The sequence below is a fragment of the Sceloporus occidentalis genome, unplaced genomic scaffold (assembly GCF_023333645.1).
Source record: "Sceloporus occidentalis isolate IW3139 unplaced genomic scaffold, rSceOcc1.0.p SCAF_4, whole genome shotgun sequence".
Classification (NCBI taxonomy): Eukaryota; Metazoa; Chordata; class Lepidosauria; order Squamata; family Phrynosomatidae; genus Sceloporus; species Sceloporus occidentalis.
Window position 1 is genome coordinate 73,600,539 of NW_028316984.1, and position 20,119 is coordinate 73,620,657.

The following is a 20,119-nucleotide window of genomic DNA, read 5'->3' on the forward strand; positions in this document are numbered from 1 at the left end:
ATAATTTCTTGCGAAGATTCAGTTTAAGAATTGGTTTCTTAATTGTACATAGTGACCGCCTCTGCACAATTTGGAATATCTAATTCAGGGCAGAATCTCCTGTAGAGCAAGAGATTCATTCAACAGTTCATGTCTGTTGTTGCCTGCACAGTTGCCAATAAATACTTTATGTAGCCTTTAAATATTTGAAAATGTTGCTGTAATTCTCAGTCATCCAAAGAGTAAAGCCCCTAGGTAATATATTCATAAGCTTTCACTATAAAGCACCATGACCTGAGATTTTGTCTTTTTAAGAACCCACCTCTCCCTTTTGTTTCCCATGTGATTTTGAATCAGTGATTCTCATTTCTACACTCCCAACATCCCTCCCCCATAACTTTTAGCTTGAACTGATTTCCTGTCCATCAGCTTTTATCATGGGGCAGTAACAAAATAACACAGCTGCATATTATCTTAAACAAAACATTTAATATTATGTCAAGCCAGATTAGCACAGGGTGATTTCATGCCATAATTGGACTTTCCTTGTGTTAATATTAAAATATCAGACCCCATTCAAGAGAAATTTCCATATACGTGTGTTTATGGAGTAAACTTAGTGTTTTCTTGGGACTGGCTCTCGTAACTTTGTAAATGTTGTTTTCTTGTCATGTTGTAGTGGCTTCCATGTGGACAAACACATTCAGGGTGTGTATGCATGAACACACACATACACACTGAAATAAGGCCTGTTGAATCTGATGGTCCAGGTCTCAACTTCTCTATAGATTTCTGGTCTAACGTTTTGAGTCTGACTGCTTTTTAATGCTTCCATTTTAATTACATGTCCTGTTTGTGGGCTTCCCATAGGTGTCTGGTCGACCATTATAGAAAACAGATTGCTAGATGATATAGTCCTGTGGTCTGAGCCAACAAAGCTTTCTTATGATTGCTTACTGTTTCTTTTCATTTTTAGAGGTTTCTGCACTTTTTGAAGCTGGCACTTCCATCACCTATGTTTTCCAGGAACCTTATCCTGTGACCAAAAATGCAAGCTCTACATCCTCTGCTATTTATGCAGACACGTTTACCTCTAAGGAAAACATTGCTTTTACCTTCCTGACAGCACATGCTCCAAGCCTCCTGTTCTATATCAATGCCTCTTCTCATGACTATTTGGCTGTTATCCTCTCTAAGAATGGTAAGTGCAGATGCAAAACTCACAGTCTCATAACAATGTCACTGTACTGGAACCTTTTAAGAAAACAATACTGAACACAAGATGGACATATTGCTCAGCTGTTACAGTTTACTGCCATGCACTGTTATAAAATTTAATTATTTGATTGAACAGTTTTCCATCCCTTGACTTGGCATTCACCACCATGTATGCATTACATTCCCCAAATAATTATATTGTTGAAGTGGAAAAGTGCTGGAAAACACAATACCATTTGCAACATATAATTTATCTAGTAGAAATCCAGTTGCTCTATATGGCAGACAGTTTTGGTAAGCATGCTCATCCTGTGAAATTATGACCTATTGGAATTCAGTGAGACCTTCAGATATGCAGTGCTTAAAAGGAGGTCTGAGTGAACATAAAATTTTACAAATATTTATTCATAACAATAACAATAATAATAATAATAATAATAATAATAATATGTTTTTTTTATAGACCGCTATTCCGCAATGATCATAGCGGTGTACAGTAAAAATCGTAATGCAGTACAAAATACAAGGTGACAAAGGAGGGAAAAGTCTCGTCCTTCAGGCAGTCCCTGATGTTGCTGGGTCCGCCTGATCGCTCCCTCTGAGGCCGAGATGACAGTTGAGGAGGGAGGGGCCTCTTCCTTCAGGCAGTCCTTGATGTTGCTGGGTCCGCCTGATCGCTCCCTCTGAGGCCGAGATGACAGTTGAGGAGGGAGGGGCCTCTTCCTTCAGGCAGTCCTTGATGTTGCTGGGTCCGCCTGATCGCTCCCTCTGAGGCCGAGATGACAGTTGAGGAGGGAGGGGCCTCTTCCTTCAGGCAGTCCGTGATGTTGCTGGGTCCGCCTGATCGCTCCCTCTGAGGCCGAGATGACAGTTGAGGAGGGAGGGGCCTCTTCCTTCAGGCAGTCCCTGATGTTGCTGGGTCCGCCTGATGGCTCCCTCTGAGGCCGAGATGACAGTTGAGGAGGGAGGGGCCTCTTCCTTCAGGCATTCCCTGATGTTGCTGGGTCCGCCTGATGGCTCCCTCTGAGGCCGAGATGACAGTTGAGGAGGGAGGGGCCTCTTCCTTCAGGCATTCCCTGATGTTGCTGGGTCCGCCTGATGGCTCCCTCTGAGGCCGAGATGACAGTTGAGGAGGGAGGGGCCTCTTCTTTCAGGCAGTCCCTGATGTTGCTGGGTCTGCCTGATGACTCCCTCTGAGGCCAAGATGACAGTTGAGGAGGGAGGGGCCTCTTCCTTCAGGCAGTCCCTGATGTTGCTGGGTCTGCCTGATGGCTCCCTCTGAGGCCGAGATGACAGTTGAGGAGGGAGGGGCCTCTTCCTTCAGGCAGTCCCTGATGTTGCTATGTCTGCCTGATGGCTCCCTCATGTATTTTAACATCTTTAACAGTGCTTCAAATTCCGGTCTAGTTGTCTTTGACAGTTCTCTTGAAATTAATTTTCTTTCACTTTCTTAAACCATCACCTTTCTACAATGAGTAGGTGTATAGAAACCTAGAGTTGGAAGAGACCACAAGGGCCATCCACTCCAACCCCCTGCCATGCAGGAACTTTCAATCAAAGCATCCCCGACAGATGGTCATCCAGCCTCTGTTTAAAGACCGCTAAAGAAGGAAACTCCATCATTCTCTAAGGAAGTGTGTTCCACTGTCGAACAGCTCTTACTGTCAGGAAATTCCTCCTAATGTTCAGGTGAAATCTCTTCTCCTATAGCTTACATCCATTGTTCCGGGTCCTATTCTCTGGAACAGCAGAAAACAAGCTGCTCCATCCTCAGTATGACATCCCTTCAAATAGGGTATCATATCTTCTCTTAACATTCTGTTCTCCAGGCTAAACATACCCAGCTCCCTAAGTCATTTCTCATAGGGTATGGCTCCTCCCTTCAAGATAGAAACTCCTCCCTCCATATCTGTCATCCTTCAGCCTGGGAGGGAGTGAATAGGCTGGCCCAGCTCCATCAGGGCTAGCCTGAAGATAGAGGCTCCTCCCTCCATATCTGTCATCCTTTGGCCTGGGAGGGAGTGAATAGGCTGCCCCAGCTCCATCAGGGCTAGCCTGAAGAAGAAGAGCCCTCCCTCTAGTCCATCTGCCTTGGTCCAGGCATCAGAGGGAGAGAAGAACCACTGGACTTCATTCCCTTCCCCACCACCATTCCCTTCTCCTTTTGTGTCGTGTCTTTTAGATTGTAAGCCTGAGGGCAGGGAACCGTCTTATTAAAAATAATAATTGTAAGCTGCTCTGAGAGCCATTAGGGCTGAAGGGCAGGGTATAAATAATGTAAATAATAATAATAATAATAATAATGGTTTCCAGACCATCATTTTAGTGGCCCTTTTTTGGACACACTCCAGCTTGTCAACATCCATAATAATAATAATAATAATTATTATTATTATTATTTATATGCCGTCCAATCACTGGGAATCCGAGTGGCTTACAACAGAGGGGATAATACAAAGCAATAACAATAAACATGAAATAATAAACAAATGTAACATAGCATTATATTAAACAATAGCAATGAAATAGGATAACAATTAACAATAGCAGTAAATAACAAAAACAAAAATATATAGCAAATTAACAGCAGCAAAAAATTAATAAAACAAATACATAGCAATTAACAAAGCAAAAGAAGTAAAAAGCAAACTAACAATAAACATTCCTTACAGATTGAAATAAATTAAAATTAAAACAAATTCTAAGGGGGGCTGTGTTCCTCCAAGTGGCCCTTGTTGGAAATTGGACAGGAGGCGGGAGGGGAGTGCTGGGTCCTTTTTGAACTGTGGTGCCTAGAACTGAACATTATTCCAGGTGAAGCTTAATCAAAGCAGAATAGAGTGGCACTATTAATTCCCTTAATTTAGACACCATATTATTATTATTATTATTATTATTATTATTATTATTATTATTTATATAGCACTCTAGATGTTGAATAGCACTGAGCCCAGGACCAAACCCTGTGGCATCCCACTGGCCACTTCTTTCCAGGATGAACAGGAGTCATTGCTGAGCATGCTTTGGGTTCGGCCAGTCAACCAATTACAAATCCATGTAACAGTTTCATCATCTAGCCCACATTTTATTAGCTTATTTGCAAGAATATCATGGGGGAAGGGGGTTGTCAAAGGCCTTACTGACTATATCCACTGCTATATCCACATCACCCCTATGGAGTAGCATGCAAAATAGTGATTGGTGAATACAGATATGCAAATATTGCTAATTTTAAAACAGTGAAAACTGGAAAGTTTTGAATTACCCACTTGACTTGACCATGTGATATAAACTAATTAGAACATGACCTGGTTTGGAGAAAAAACCTCTGATAACTTCTCTATCAGTAATGTCACTGTATGTTCATGAGAATTTTATTTATGAGACTTGCTAAAGTCAGGCAAGGCTTTCTATCAGTAATTGGGTCATTTGAACAGAAGAATTCAACATATTCAGCCTATGCTGCAAATATTCAGTTCAGATTGTCTTTAGGAGAAAAAAAAATACCTTTTCAAAGTCACTTTTAGTGGAACTGTCATGGTAGAAGTTGCATTGTCAACATTTCTTGCCCAAAATGTCTGTCATTTCCTCATGCCTTTATGTATTTTATCTGTGCATCATTTTTTTCTTAGTCTCAAATTGAAGTTATTTAAATTAAGAGTATCCTTCTGATGCTCCACTTTCCCCTAATGCTGTCAGTTTATGCTTGCTGTTATATCAGAAAGGAGACTGTGAATAGTAATATTCATAGCAGTGGTAAAGGTGATAACGAAAGATATTACTAGTTCATCTGAAATATTTGCAGAAGATTGCAGTGTGCCATGGCATCTATATATTTTGTCCTCATTCTTTGCCTGAGGAGGAATGGAGAAGCACAGTTAGAGGCAGAGCAGCTTTAGTTTGCTGACATTTTAGAGATTTTCAGAGTTTCTTAAAGGCACTTCCAGCTGAAAGTAGAGATGGTTAACATTTAGTGCTGCGCTGGCCTGGACTACTAGTTTTGTGGATAACCATTCAGCAATAGTATATCTCCATACACAGTGGGCCCTTGGTATCTGCTGGTGTTTGGTTCCAGGACACCCCATTGATACCAAAATCCATGGATTCTGAAGTCCCATTAAATATAATTGCATAGTAAAATGTTATCCCTTAAATAAAATGGTAAAGTCAAAGTTTTCTTTTTGCAATTTCTATTTTTTTTAAAAAAAATATTTTCAAGCTGTGGATGGTTGAAACTGTGAATAAAGAATTTGTGGATACCGAGGGCTGACTTTAATAGAAATTGTGAAGGATCAATGTTGTGTAGCTTTGATGTAGATGTTATACAGTGGGTATGCATAGTAAAATGGTTTCTCTTTTATAAAATGACAAAGTCAAGTTTTGATTTTTGGATTTAAAAAAAAATTTCAAGCCATGGATGGTTGAATTTATGGATGCAGGATCTGTGGATATGGAGGGCTGACTTTGTTATTGTTTCGCTTGTTTTATGGTTGCATATTGTGTGTGCACAAGAGATGGAATGAGTGACTCCCCAGCTAGTGGAGCCAAAACAAGAAGAGGGGGCTGAACTTCGCCTTTCTTTTAAAAGATTGATAGTCTGACAAAATATAGGACATCTAGCATTTCCATATACTCCCTCAGTAGCAGCTGTTAGGATCAATGCCAGTGGAGTAGTGAATCCTTTATGGCTTTTGGTCTGAACTTTAAAACTCTATCCCCAAAATAAGTTCAACATTTTGGATAGTGCTTTTTAAAGTTCAGTCTAAAACTAAGAACAGATTCACTGTCTCAATGACAGCTGAGCACCTCTCCACCCCCTGCAAGCAATTTGATTTCCATGCATTATCTCTTTAATCTGACAGGGAATAACCAGTGTTTCTAATCCACATCTCAAGACCTAATTTGGATTCACTCCAGGGTGGGTCAACCAAAATGTAACTCTTCCACAATAGCATGTATCTATTAGTAAAGCAAAAGAAATGTTCAAATACATGTTCTAATGGAAAAAGGGGTTACTGTTTCTATTGGAAATAAAAGTGTATATGCTTGTTTTCAAGCGGAATGGAGTAAAGGTCAGGGAAATGGACACAATGGACACAATAAACATCTCCTCTCATATATTGGAGACAAACTAGCAACCTCATTTTCCAAGAAGTTAATGTGATAAAATAAGTGACATAACAACTAGAGTGATGTTGGCAGAAAACTCAGAGTAGGTCTGATCAAACACAAGCTAAACCTTATCTGAGTAGCAATACTGTAACAAAGACAAATTTCTTCCTCTACTGCATCTACAAGGAGCAGGCTAGTGGAGCCATTTTGAGTGGTCAGGAGTCTTTTACACACAGGAGGAAAATTCAGACAATTCACAGCTTGCTGAGAACAATTTGCCCAATATTTTGCAGATAAAATCACTTTGATCTGCTCTGATTTGGATGTTTTAATTGATACAGGTAAATCCCCCCCCCCCCCCGCTTGTCCAGTGAAAATCAATAGTTTTCAATTTGGACAACTCAAGGATGTGGACATTACATGTATGTTAGGTACTTGCCACCCCTCCTCTATTGCTTATTGTTTGTGCGCGCTCTCTCTCTCTCTGTATATACACAATTTGCTACCTGAATTTTCTGGGCTCTGGGCTCCTCTTCTTTCTTGACCTACCTGCCTCCTCCAATTCTGGGTAGGCAGCTGAAAAGGACCGGTAGAGGAAAAGGAGGTAGGAGAGAAATAGCTTTGGCAGGGATAAAGCAAATTAACAGGAATAAGAAGGAATCATTGAATTGGATTAGGGAGACAGATCAAAAAAGAAGGGGAGCACAGACTATTGTTCAGAGGTTCCTTAGGCAACAGAGTGAAAGGGGACTGATGGTGATTTTTGCTGCATGCCTTGGCGCTCCTACAAGGCAGACTAGAAAACCAACCCCCAAATTCCAGTATGCCTTTATTAATTCCTGGTATCTAATCCATCCATCCCTGTTGTTAAAAAGTTGTGCAAAATGAAACAGTCATGGTCAGAGGGAGATTTCAGGAAATTGTGCAGTTCTGAAAAACTGGGTAAGTTTCTTGAAAATGCACAGATGTTATTTTGAGTTTTCCATTTCTTGTGGAAAGAAGGATATCCACTGTCATGGACTTGACATATCTGTTTATCCCTGATCAGGAACATTTTGTCCACACTGACTCTTGGCAAGTAAGGATCAGGAGCTGGATATGAATTAACTCTGTTTATTCTTTTCAGTAGGCACACACTACTTAACAGTGGTCAGGGGCTGCAGCTAATGTTTAAAAACAGCTGAAGATTTAACGTATGAAGCTGTGACAAATGTGCAGAATTCAGAGCTAGAGATCATGTGTTTGAGATTCAGCAGCCTCTGTAATTATAGTAGTTAGCATTCTGAATCCCTGAGTATGCAAGCTGGATGTGAAGAGGCCAAGCCACAGTCAAGGACCCTGCTTGGCAGATATCTTGATCTGCTGTATAGATGATAAAGAACTTGAGAGGTACCTTCTTCATTAGCTGAATTCATGGAGACCTTTTTAAACAAATCATTTAGGGCACTGCAGGTTAGACAAGAGCCAACAAATGCAGAAGAGACCCAAAGTCAGCATCCAAGAGACTCTGATTGGATTACAGAGAGAAGTGAAGGCTGTTTGAGCAATTTGTAACTCATCTGCATGCTGCATCCTGGCAGCCTAGCACTCTCCACATCTGCCATCTGGGATAAAACCTAGTTAACAATGATCTTCATCAAGGAAGCCTCTCTACCACTTTATTAGCTATAGGCAGCAGAAGACAGTCAGAACAGGATCCTTTCTCCCTTCTACATATGCATCCTCAGTAGTAGATTAGATATGGCAGGTCGTTTGTCTTCATACTACCACTGTTTCTCTAAAGGGCCGCTATTGACCAGTGCTGAGAAGAGATTTGTTGAAATCACTCCGTAGTTCATCTCTGGGGTACTCTCTTTTGTGAGAAGTAAAGCGTAGCTGAAAGGGAGGGGAGATGACCTTGTTACAGTGGTCTTGACTGTACGCTTAACAGATACTTTTAAGGCATGTTAGGGGTTACTCATTTTGTGTGAATTGATTGTGATTATACATCACATCATGATGTCACATTTAAGTTTACCCTCCATAATTGGGGCCATATTTTCAAATGTTCTGTGTGGAAATGTAAGATGATAAAGAAGCTTCTCTCTTAATTGTTTTTTTAACTACTAAATCCTTTAAGGACTGTGTTACTTCTACAGCATTTTGCATAATGAGGACATATCTTAATTAACCATTCTCTTTTAAATTTTCTTTTTTACAATAAAAAATGATTAAGTATGGATTAGCAACCCTGGGTTTGCACATAAAGAACCTTTTATCATTCTGTGAGCAACGTGAATAAGAACAAGTGCTAAGGGTGCTAACCGGTCCATTAAAATAAAAATAAACAAAAAAACTTAGAATTTGACTCCTTTAAGAGAGTGAAACACACACACAAACAGTAAAAGATTTGGCCAAAGAAAGCAATAAAGTAGCAGCTGGAAGTTTTCATGCCAGTAGGGGGAAATGGTGCTTTAAGCATTAGTCCAAACTTTAAAGAACCTTGGCCTGTTACAGACTGCCAAAATAAAGCTGCTTCGGGTCTCTTTGGAGGTATGCTATTTAAATGATGCATGGGTCCTAAGAGTACGGAGGTCACGCCAAAGCCACACTCCATTCCTAAGCACTGGAGTGCAGCTTTGGTGCAGCTTCCGGATTCTTAGGATGCATGCATCATTTAAACAGCATACCTCCAAAGAGACCCGAAGCAGCTTTATTTTGGCAGTCTGTAACAGGCCCTTATCTCCCAAATAGATTCAACACTTTAGGCAACTCCTCTAAAGACCATACTAAAACCAGGAACAGGTTTGTCACTCCACTGACACAAAAACAATTAGCTGCCACTGAAACAAAGGACTAAATGTTTAGGTAGAACATTTGGGTGTTATTTCTAGATAAAAACCTTAGCAGATTGATATTTGTGACTTGCTTGGAGCCTTCCCCCACCTCCACCCCCAATGTATAGGCTTTCAAGCCCATTCAAGTACTCAGGCTTCACTAGCAGAGTTCTTGTAACTGGGATGGCAAATGGCAGATTTTAATGGTTTTTCTGATCACCACGTGCTCAAATGATATTGTCTAAAGTGGTAGTACAGCAGCTTCTTCTGTGACCAACCCATATATCCAGAATTAATTCATGTTATTAATATCCATGTATTCCAATCCCAAACTTTTGAGCTTGTAGTAATTCACCAGATCACTTGAGCTTGTAGGAATTCACCATTTCCACCATTTGTAGCAATTCACCAGTGGCAGCTGATGGCTTGTGGATCAGTAATGGCCCACAATCCACCATTTTGAGCAACACTACCTTAAAGAATTCCCATCTTTGTATATTTGTTGCCTTTTCAGTAAGAGAATACACCTACAAGATGTGATGCTAGAGAAGTGTGCTAAGGTTACCGTAGATAGCCAAAATGACTAACAAAAGGGTCCTTGAACAGTTCAAGCTTGAACTTTCCCTGGAAGCCAAGATGATCAAATTAAAGCTGTTGTAGTTTGGCCACATCATGAGAAGGCATGACTCATTATAAAAGACAATAATTCTAGAAAATGTAGAATGTGGTAGAAAGGGAGGAAGACCCCATGTCAAATGGCTTCTCTTATTCAAGGAGTCCACAGGCTTGAATCTACAGGACCTAAGCAAAGTAGTGGAAAATAGGGGGCTTGGATGTGCCTCATCCACAGGGTCAGCATGACTTCCTTCCCACTGTAATCTGCCTCCCCTACCATAAAAACATTGGCCTAAATCCATTTGTTAATTTCAGATAGAATTAAATCTTGAAAGAACTCGGTAAGTCACTACAGTTCAGTGTCCATTGTTTCAATTGGTCTATTTTGTTTGGAGCTAAATACTGGATTTATGGCATAACATTATTTCCAATCACATCCACGGGCTGGAAGAAATAAAAAATAAAAGACTTCAGCTGCCACCAAAATAACGTTAACATATGCCCTCATCAACTCTCTTTGAAAAGGGAATTCAACAGGTGGGGCAACAATACTGAAAAGAGACCCTTTGTTTTATAACCACCTGCCAGATTTATTTTGTGATGCACATGGTGAGGAGCTTTGATTATGAACCTAGGGTATGGACAAATAAATATGGGAGGAGATTAGTTGTCACCACACTATTTGTAGCTTTATAGATTTTTCAGATCACCTCCAAAGTGATCTGAAGCAGCTTTATTTTGGCCTGTCTGTTCGGGCTCTATCTCTGTCTAGTCTGAGTTGATAAAAGGTGCTCTAAACTATTGAGACCAACTGTACTTCTCAACCTGTGAGCTGCCAGATATTTGGGACTTCACCTTTCCAAAGCCCCAGCCACGTGACTAATAGATAATGATTCTGTGAGTCAGAAGTCCAAAATATCTGAGAACAAAAGGTTGAGAATACTTACTCTTACTGGCAGGAGTGAATCCAAGACTGTACCAAACAAATCCTCTCAGGGAGGAGCTTGCACTGAGTCCAAGGATCATATTCATCATTCTCTGGACTCTGCAAGCCACCCTCTGCCAATTTTCAGCACACATTCCCATGGCATAAAATTTGGTAGGCTACATTTTGACTATTATTGCTTTAGTGGGAGTGCAACCCTCTTCAGAATAGGTTGAATGCTACTTCACCAGATAGAAATAACAGCCATAAGAGTAGCCCTATCCTGTCTGGTTTGAATCTCAGCTTATTGTTTTGTTACCCTTACCTAGCACTGCTTCCGAACATGAGGTTCTTCACCCTTGGAAGTGGACAAGAGAAGTGGGGTATGATTCACATCACTGGATAACCTCTTTCAGCTGTTTGATTCTCACAAAACACAATCCTTTCTTTGTTGTCATCACTACCCCAGAATAGGTTTAATAATACAAACATACACACAAACATACACACCTGTGTTCTGACCTATAGCTCTAGGAACCACTTCCCTAGGTATTCTGTTACTTCAGATAGTTACCAGGAAGTTAGCACTGAGGATGTAAAGATCTTTGGGTAATCTATGTCAAGGAATGTGTATCTGTTATAAAACCATGGAAGCTTTGAAAAACAGTATCTTCTTGGTATCATGGCACTTCAACAGCATTCCTGGGTTTATTATTATTATTACAAAGACCAGTGGTAGGTTGGAGTGGAAATGGGAAGAGCTTTCTTCAGCACCAAAATATCCTGTTGCAGTGGCTGATTCTCCCAACCTAATTTTGAATGAAACATGAAATACAGAAAATAGCTTGGCTTCACTCATTATAATCATTGGTGAGATATATGTCCATGTAAGTAAGCAGAAGCAAATTGCAACTAGTTGTAATCTTTACCACAGTGAGGATTCTGAAGCTGCCCAGTGTTTTTGAGCAACAATAACAACAACAATACTCCAAATTCTCCTTTGTTTCTCATAATAGAAGTAGGCAAATCTGTTTTTTAAGGTTTTCTGGTGGGGAGGACAGGCAAGAGAATTGTTCCTTATCACACAAGAATCCATATGCATTTCCATGCACAATTCTTTGTTGTGCCCCCCCCCCCCAAAAATAATTCTCTTATTGACCAAAGTATATTTTTAAAAAATATACCTATGTTTCTCTGCACATGTTTGAAGCACACACTTTTTGAATACACATTTTCCTCACAAATTCTATTACAAGCTTGAGAATGGAATGGTTTTATGACCAGAGTTTTTATTTGGATCTGTGTCTAGACTTTCAGAGGTGTGAACTGCATATATCAGTACATGTTTCCCAACCTTCCTTGAGGGCTGGGGGTTGAGACAAAATCTTTTTTTTTTTAAGTACCTCAGAAATTAGATTCTATTATTGCACAACAGTACTTATTCCACCATCAGAAGATTACATTTACAAATCAGGCAACTCTAGGGCACATGCGGCTAATTGAAGAATGGGCTTTCTAACCAGCTGTTCCCATAGAAAAAAGCAGTTCATTGTAAAATATCCAAGTGATAAAAAAAAGGGGGGGAGCTATGCTGCTACATCAGGACTCAGCAGTCATCCAGGAACATAATTTACACCGAATGGCATTGATAATAACTGGCTGTGACCAACAGGACATAATCTAGAGTTAATGCACCAATGTTCTTGCTCTTGGTACTCCTATCCTCAATAAATCACTGCAAGAGACTCTCCATGCAAATTTTTATAGCACATATGGAGTACACAGTGTTATTAATTACCATCCTAATGTTATCTTTCCTTCTTCAATCAACACCTACGGTAATTATTTTCTCCTCTTTAACAATCACTTGCACATGTGCAATGATGTGATGAAAAAGTGTGGTCACTCTTTTAATAAGCTACTAAAAGCCTTGGCTGTTTTTGTGTTAAGATGACATAGCAACTATTTCCTTCTCACAACATCTGTTTTGGCCTTCCAAGAGGACATGTTTGCTATCTTTCTTCCACCTATGTCTCCCTGGGCCCAGTGTCCACAGAATCAAAACAACACATATTTTTTTCCTGCAACATGTTTCTTCAGTATTGTTTTTAGAGAAACCTAAGCTGCACAGCTGTTCCACTGTGTACCACCTGGCTTGCACCCTCTCTTGGATGGTTGGAAATCTGTGATCCTCCAAGTTCCCCACTGCCACCATCCCAGACTGTTGACTATGGTGGTTAGGACTAATGGGAACTGGAAACCAGCAAAATCTGGAAGGCTATACTCTCCCCACATGGTTTTCTTGTTTATATCTTAGGTCTTCTGTTCATAAAGTGTTAGCCTCTGCATTTGCCATGTATAGTATTTTTAAAAAAGCTATTTGTTGTAATTCACTTTAGATATTTGAAATGGAAAAGTGAGAGGAAAATATTTCAACTAATCAATAAGTACTCACTGGAACATGGCGTAGCTCTATGCCTATACTTTTCATTTATGGGCTCTTATTGAATGTTCATTGCTAAGTGCTCACTGTAGCTATACATCAGACCATGTGGTGGTTATTTTTTCACACTATCAGATAAATCAGGGTGCTTCCTCTCCTTGTCTAGACATTTCTTGGTCCATAAGAGAAGCATCAAAGGAACAATTAAACAATTGTTTACCAAACCAAACAATTTTCGGCTCCCCAAAAAAATAACAGCTGTCAGGTGCAGGATCATAAGAAGATACTAAACATCCATTATCCATCATCTATGCGTTTTGCTGTAATTGGATTCCTTATTTTTATATTGTTGAATAGAATGGGAAATGTAAGAACAGACAAATATGATTTCTCTCACTTTCTAATTTTTCCAATCCTAAATTTATGAATTTTGACATTTCTTCTTGTCATAAATTCAGTGCATTTAGAACAGTGGGTTTTAAAAAAGGAGGGAGTGTTATATGCAAATTAAAACAGATTTTGGACATTTCTCTGCAGCATGTATTTCTGTATAAAATTTTATCTATCTTTCACATTTTTAAAAGAAGTTATCCAAATATAACATAAATGAATCCTGGCTAGGGAGAAAAGTGTGATATCAATAAAAAACATTAAATTAATTTAATACATAGTTGACATTTTTCATAAATATATATTCTTATTTTGTGCATTGTCATCTAATATATGCACTGTACTCAATTTTTTTTAAAAAAAATGGAAAATTTTACATTGTAAAATTCAGAGAAATGTAACTTTTGATGTCTGAGAGTCAGTTTGCATATTGAGTTGAGAATGTGGAATTAGGTAAGTGTGCAATAAAATATGAACTAGAGTCTAGAGCCCTAAGATCCTCAGGAGGCTTTCTCTCTTTCTCTCCACCATTCCGGGCTCACCTGGTGAGGACACAAGAGAGAGCCTTTTCAGTGGCTGCTCCCACCCTCTGGAACCCCTACAAAGGGAGGCTAGGCTGGCTCCCACCCTGCTGGCCTTTTGTCAGAAAGCAAACACATTTTTATTCCAGCAAGCTTTTTAAAATCACGCAGGCCTGGTTTTATTGGAGGATGGGGGTTGATTTAGATCATTTTTAACATTGTATATTTTAATTTTGTAGGTTTTAAAACTTTTTACTGTTTTAATTGGATTATATATATGTTGTCAGCCACCTTGGGTCCCAACTTGGGAGAAAGGAGGAATAAAAATAACATGAATATATAAATAAACAAACAGACTAAATTTTCCACAATGCTAGGCAAAAGTCTGTTTGCTGCATTCTGGTTTTATTAAACAGCTTTTTATGCTCATCTTTGGAGTATCACAAATCTACATTAGAAGGGAGTGATCTTAAAAGTATACACATAGTTTAGAACTGTTATACACCACACAGACTTTTTTTTTTCAAGCTTAAGGTATGTTTTCCAATTTAGCCAAGCATTTTGAATTGGAAAAACATGGGAGTTATCTTACAGAATCTAGTTTTGTCTAGCTGTTTAAATTCTGCACCAGTGTTAAGAAAGAAGAGGTTTTAGATCTTTGGAAACACTCGGAATATTATAGATGATGGAGAACTTGGAAGATATATTGTAGACTATAAAATCAGGAATTACAAAAGGTCTACATAAACCTTCTTTGAGTAAAGAATTGGTTAGGAACATTTCAGAATTCTGTATGACAAGTTCTACTTCAATTAAATAGAATTACTCTGGTAGACAAAGATAAAGTTTATGATACAGTTTGTATTCAGTAATTTTGTAAACATGTATTTGGCTGTTTTGTGAGCAAGTCAGATAGCAAATTTAATTGACAGTATGGTTCCTAACTTCCTAAACAAGCAACCCAATGCATATTAAATGCTGGGACTAAGCTAATATATCTAATAAATATACATAAGGTATGCAGATATACTCCAATTTCTTTTAATTCATTTGTCAATTATTGAGCCAAAAATCGGTACCAACTAAAAATTATATCCCCCTTTACCACCACCACCACCAAACATCTTGATATTTTAGACTGGTAACTTTTGAGATCTAAACTTCCTAAAAGGTAGTTCAGTAGCTTGTAAGGATTATGCCATGTTAATGATGGTTCTTGGCGGGGATGAAGCAATGTTGCTCCTTCCAATACCACTGGGAGGCAACAGGAAAATCATGACACCATGAAGCAAGGTCTGCTGTGTGACTTCTTTGCACAGCAATATCAGCATGGGATTGAGCCTGGTATGAGAAGGAGCATGAGCTCCTCCCATGTAGTCCCAGCCCCCACACATTTCAAAGGAAAGGAATATCAATAATCTAAGATATGCAGATGACACCATAATACCAGCAGAACCAACAACAAAAAAATGTTGTTTTGAAACAGTGATTAAACTAAATCAGTTACTTGAAACAATTACTAAAGAAAATCAAAGAAGAAAGTAATAAGGCAGGATAAATTTTGAATATTAGGAAGACAAAAGTGATGACCATGGAGGATTTTCATAAATTCAGTGTAGATGGCAATCCATACCTTGGATCGATAATTGATCAGAAGAAAATCAGAAGAGGCTCAGGAAAGGCAGCACTAGACGAAAAACACAGGGGCTATAAATATGGGCAGCGAGACACCGCTTCTTTTTGCCCCAAGTGGAGGCCACAGCAATCGCACACTGCAGCCTTTGGAGGGAGCAAAAAGAAGCCCTGAAAAGGGGTTTCTTTTTGCATCCCAGAAATGGCACCATAGGCGTGCAGGCACGCCATGAAGATGCCCCTCCCACGCTGAGCCATTTGGGCGCTGCGCCTGACATGCGTCATAATGGCGTGCACCGTGTGGATGGGCATGTACCAATATGGCACCCAGGCAGCGTGGTAAGAGCTTTGAAAGTGCAGACACTCAGCCCTCACTGCACATACAGGCCAGCACAAAGTGCCGGTCTGTACAGCCCCAAAATCCTCAAATGCAAAGACATAAAACTGAATACTAAAGTTAGGATTTTCCAAGCCATTGTATTTTCCATCAACCCATATATGGATATGAGAGCTAGACAGTGAAGAAAGCTGTTAGAAATGAAATCAGTTCATTTAAGATGTGGTGCTGGAGGAGAGTACTAAGGATACCATCAATAGCCAAAAAGAGAAACAAATGGGTACCAGAACAGATCAAGAATAGATCAAGCCAGAACTCTCCCTGGAGGCCAAGATGATGAAACTGATGAAACTATCATACTTTGGCCACATGATGAGAAAGCATGACTCACTGGAAAAGATAAGAAAAGCAGAAGGCAGTAGAAAGAGAGGAAGACCACGTACCAGATGGATAGAGGTCACAGGCCTACATTTATAGGATCCTGGCAGAGCGCTTGACGACAGTGGGTCTTGGAGGTGTCTCATCCACAGGGTCACTGTGAGTTAAAGTTCAATTGAAGGCAGCTTATAACAGCAACAAAATAGCCCATGAACCCAGTGCATTGCCACCCCTGGTGTCACCCAGTGCTAGGGGATGCTGGGGGTGTGTGACTGGTGGGGTTGGGGAGTGAAAGGGCCTGTTCACCCCTTCTCCTTCCCTACAACAAAAGCAGCAGCAGCAGGAGTCTACTGACAAGTAGGAAGCAGCTGCAGTGGTCTACTTGAAATTAGGGGTGGTGGCAGCAATCTATTTGCTAGTTGGGGCCACCGCCCCTACCTGCAAGTAGACTGATGCAGCCACTCCCTGCTTGTGAGTAGACTGCCACTGTGGCCTCCTCCCTGGCGAGTTCTGAGGGGAAACTGGTTTGGTCCAGTAAAGAACTGCTGCCACCCCTTTCATGAGAAAAGTTTCTCTGCCACTGTCACCTGGTTCGGACCACACACACACACAGACACACCCACTAGTTATGCTACTGCATGAACCTAAGGGAGATTCAAGCTGATATACACACTTACTTTGAAGTAAGTTTCATTCATCTCAGTAGCTGTAGACGTGGATAGAATTTCCCAGTTAGACTTTTTTTTCCCCAAAGAAGCTGCATGGCTAATATCTTTTGTAAGCAATGGGATTCAGAAGCATTTTGAGATAAAGTTTAGGCAGGAGGTGGCAGCAATTCAAAGAGAAAAGAAGGTTTAAGCTATTGGCAAAATAGATCTCTAGACTAGATCCCAGTCTATACATTGCAGAAACCATACATAGGCTTGTTCTATGTAAATATTTCTAGAAGTAAATTGAGGTTTAGTAGTTAAGATGCCAATTCTGACGAACATAAGGTCGGAAGGTCGGCAGTTTGAGGCCCAAGCACCGCATTAAGGGGTGTGTTGTAGTCAATAGCCCCAGCTTCTGCCAACCTAGCAGTTCAAAAGAATGCATATGAAAAATAGATAGATAGGTACCATTTCAGGGGGAAGGTAATAGTGTTCTGTGCAGTCATGCTGGCCACAAGACCAGAGTCATTTTCAGACAACAATGGCTCTACAGCTTAGTAACAAAGATGAGCACCACCCACAATAGTGGTGCTTTACACACACACACACCCTTACTCAGCTAGGTTGATTTATTGCTCTCATGCAGTCTGTCATCAAATGATCATGTGATTTGACACATATATGACACACATGACACTCCTAGTTTACACATCATTCTCCCCCAGTTCACATGGCTTATGAAACTCTGTGGATACCATTCAAAGCTCAGTTCAAGATTTCCTGCTGTTATTTACTAGTCTAGCTTGAGGTAAATTTTTGTCAAAACACAGTCAAATGCAAAATCAGTGTCTCATTTCTTCTCAGAACAGCTACTGTTTGAGCTTGAATACAACCTTTCCCCAAAATATATGGAACATTTAAACCATAGAGATATTGTCTAATGTTCCATTTTTTGAGGGAAGGGTTATATGCATATTTCTCTGAATCTTAAAAACATTTTATCCCTTCTGCATGAAACAGTGAACAAAAATACTGGCCTGACTTTTGCTTAAATTTGGTAGAGTTTCCCAGCAGCCAGATAAAAAAATCTTGTAGGCCACGATGAATGGATACACTGTCAGTTGCCCAGCCCTAGCTTGATGAACTATGAATAAGGTTCTTGGTTTCATATGTAATTAGAAGAGATACAAAATAAGCTGGTAGTGATTCTGTGAAACTGGCTGGCTAATAAATTGGCAGCAAGACATAGCTCAACTAACATTCTGTGTCTTGCATGTGTACTGAGATAGACAAGGCCAAAAGACAAGATGACAAAGCAAACCCTGACTAATAAAGCTCCCAAAACCATAATTTGCTGATTGCTTTAATTGCAGTTACAAGGCAGAAATGATGCAGAAATTAAAACAAAATAGTTTGTACCATACTCTTATTGAAAGCATAATGTGGCATAGAATTCCAATCAACCAAAAAATCCTAATTCAGGAATACACAAAAGAGCCCTTTTATATACATTTCTCTTTGTATCACATATTTAAATGAGACAATTTAGATTTTGCATGTTTTTTTCCTCTCAAGCACATTCCATATTCCTCTAAAATAGCCAAATGGGTCTAATTGATCATTATGGTTTAACTGGGATTGTAGTTTTGTATAACATAACAAATGCAGGTGTAAAATGGTTCCCAGGCATGGACATTTAGACAACATCTGCATTGCAAAAACAATCCAAGTTGACACCATTTTAACCGCCAGAGCTCACTGAAGGCTTTATTTGATTTCAGTTGTAGATTAATGTTGCAACCCTATGCATCAATATTTTTTTATGCGGTGTGTCTTAATGTTGCTTTGAATTTATGGCAATCCTAAGGCAAACCTATCACAGGGTTTTCTTGACAAGTTTGTTTGCCTTCCTCTGAGGCTAAGGCCTGTTACAGACTGCCAAAATAAAGCTGCTTGGGGTCTCTTTGGAGGTATGCTGTTTAAATGATGCATGCATCCTAGGAATCCGGAAGCTGCACCAAAGCTGCCCTCCAGTGCTTAGGAATGGAGTGTGGCTTTGGCGCGACCTCCGGACTCTTAGGACCCAGGCATCATTTAAATAGCATACCTCCAAAGAGACCCGAAGCAGCTTTATTTTGGCAGTCTGTAACAGGCCTAAGAGAGTATGACTTGCCCAGTATCACCCGGTGGGTTTTCATGGGTAAGGAGAGAATGGAACTCTGGTCTCCATAGTTGTAGTCCAGTGCTACAACTGGTACTACAACTATGTCGTACTACATAGCTACAAACCACTAATCCATGGTGGCTCCCACTCTTTTAAAAAGCCTAGTTTCTCTCCTCATGTTACTCCCCCACCCCCTCACCCCACCCCTATACTGACTAAAGTCACAGCTGATTGAATCTGCATGGCAAAGATATCTGCTGGGTTTATCTGGGGTGAATAAGGAAGGATATAATGGCTTCACTAAAAGACTAACTCACAAGGAAAAAATCATTTACTTTGTCTTTTTTTAGCAGCTCTGTGGTGTAGTGTGGCCTGTTTTAGAATTCATCTAATTGCTAGCAAAATCACATGTAATTATTTTACAGCATCTCATTTTACAAGCAGGAGATCAGGAATGGCATCTTGCTCATCAGCCTACTCAGACACAACTGGGGCCCATGGCTTTGGATAGACTTTTTGGACCTTGCAGAAGGAGATTTCAAATAATTCCTTCTACAATGCTCATGCTACATCATAAAACAACAGCAGGGGAGGGCTGTGCATGGTCTATCTCCATCTTCTGACCATTGGTTGCCTGTGGGTGGGTGCCTAGTCTCATTCCAGCTGTTCTTGAGTATCATGAGAGGAAGGAGCAAATTTTCATGCTGGACACAGAGGCTATTCCTTCTTCCTTCCATGCTCAGAGTTGGCTGGAATGAGCTCAGTCATACCTGACAGCCAGTCAGCACCTGGGAAGATGGAGCTGTGCCCAGACTTCCCCCTAACTTTTTCCCCCTTTCGTTAATGTGGGAATCACTGAGGCAGTGGGAACAACTTCTGCTGCCTCCTGTAAGCATGCTGGTGGAGACTTATGTTCCACCTGTGTTTTTTCATGTAAAG

The 20,119-nt window shown here is 40.1% G+C and overlaps 1 protein-coding gene across 2 annotated transcripts in view; it reads left to right on the forward strand.

Moving 5' to 3' along the window:
• Positions 1-20,119, forward strand: part of LOC149313993 (contactin-associated protein-like 5) — a 508,214-nt gene that overhangs the window by 430,780 nt on the left and 57,315 nt on the right. For both annotated transcript variants that reach the window (XM_089520319.1, XM_089520320.1), the window contains one exon: positions 956-1,180. In XM_089520319.1, coding sequence (XP_089376445.1) covers positions 956-1,180 — 225 coding nt within the window. The remainder of the gene's footprint in view (positions 1-955; positions 1,181-20,119) is intronic.